The following is a 1,019-nucleotide window of genomic DNA, read 5'->3' as shown; positions in this document are numbered from 1 at the left end:
ACCCCACACTCGGTCACAGTCACTCCAAAGACCATGGACACTCGGCCCCCAAAGATCCCATACTTTGTGAGGAGCCAGTACGAGGACAATCCCTGCCTGAGCTGGAATCCCGGGTCCTGATTCTTCAACAAGTGGAAGCCCAGGTGCCCTCTGGCCCAGGCAGTCGGCTCAGTGGCTCTGACCCAACCTGGCTTGCTTTGGTGGAAGCCGGTCCAAAGGTGAGCCCTGCCTAGGGTCTCGGGGACACAGGGGCTCCCACAGGATGTGGACTAAAGAAGTAGCCTCTTCCAGACCTGGGTCGGGGGTGGCCTGGCCCTCGTCTCAACCAACGCAAGGCAGCTGCCACAGGAGCCAGCGGGGGGGAAGCCTGCGGGGAGGACTGACAGCCTCTCTCCCACCCCCAGAGCGGCGTCTCCAAGCTGGCCTACCAGCACCGGTACCTGCAGCGGGAGGACTTTGCCATTGTGGTGCAGCCATTCTTCCAAAATACTCTCGTCCCACTGAACGGCGTAAGCTGCGGGCCACGGGGGTCTCTTGGTCCGCCCTGTGTCTGTCTGTCTGGATGATGGGAAGTTGGGGGGACGCGGGAAGAAAGGGAGACCATCGACAGCCCTGAGGATTGCTGGATTGAGATAGAATGGAAAGCATCCCCCAAAGATTCTTTTCAATTCCTGGAGCAGAAGACCTGGAAATTATGATCCATTTAAAACATTTATTAAACAAAATATTCCCCCCTCTCCCCCCATCCTGAGAGTTTGCCTGCTGGCATCTGGGCCACTTGGCAGCAGAATGCAGGAGAAAGGGGCCAGAGAGAGGTGGGGGAGGGGGCAAGCTTCCACCCCCACCCCCGTGAATAACCCTCTTGTCTCCTGTCTTAGGGAGGGGGCGCCGACCTCACCTTCTTCTCAGATGACTGCTTCCACTTCTCGGAGCGCGGCCACGCCGAGCTGGCCATCGCCCTCTGGAACAACATGGTGAGTGACCCATGTGGGGGTGCTGTGCTGCCCAGTGGCCAGCCT

General features: G+C 59.3%; 1 protein-coding gene across 1 annotated transcript in view; it reads left to right on the top strand.

Annotated features, from left to right (window-relative positions):
* The window catches only part of LOC101655063 (phospholipase B1, membrane-associated-like), a 170,554-nt gene that overhangs the window by 160,444 nt on the left and 9,091 nt on the right, over positions 1-1,019 (top strand). Inside the window, exons 44-45 of the mRNA XM_013006835.2 lie at positions 405-509; positions 879-998. Of these exons, the coding sequence (XP_012862289.2) occupies positions 405-509; positions 879-998 (225 nt within the window). The remainder of the gene's footprint in view (positions 1-404; positions 510-878; positions 999-1,019) is intronic.

The sequence above is a fragment of the Echinops telfairi genome, unplaced genomic scaffold, assembly GCF_000313985.2.
Source record: "Echinops telfairi isolate 266 unplaced genomic scaffold, ASM31398v2 ScPeMD7_10;HRSCAF=50, whole genome shotgun sequence".
Lineage (NCBI taxonomy): Eukaryota > Metazoa > Chordata > Mammalia > Afrosoricida > Tenrecidae > Echinops > Echinops telfairi.
Note: the sequence above shows the minus strand (reverse complement) of the source record. Positions and strands in the feature narration are given on the sequence as shown.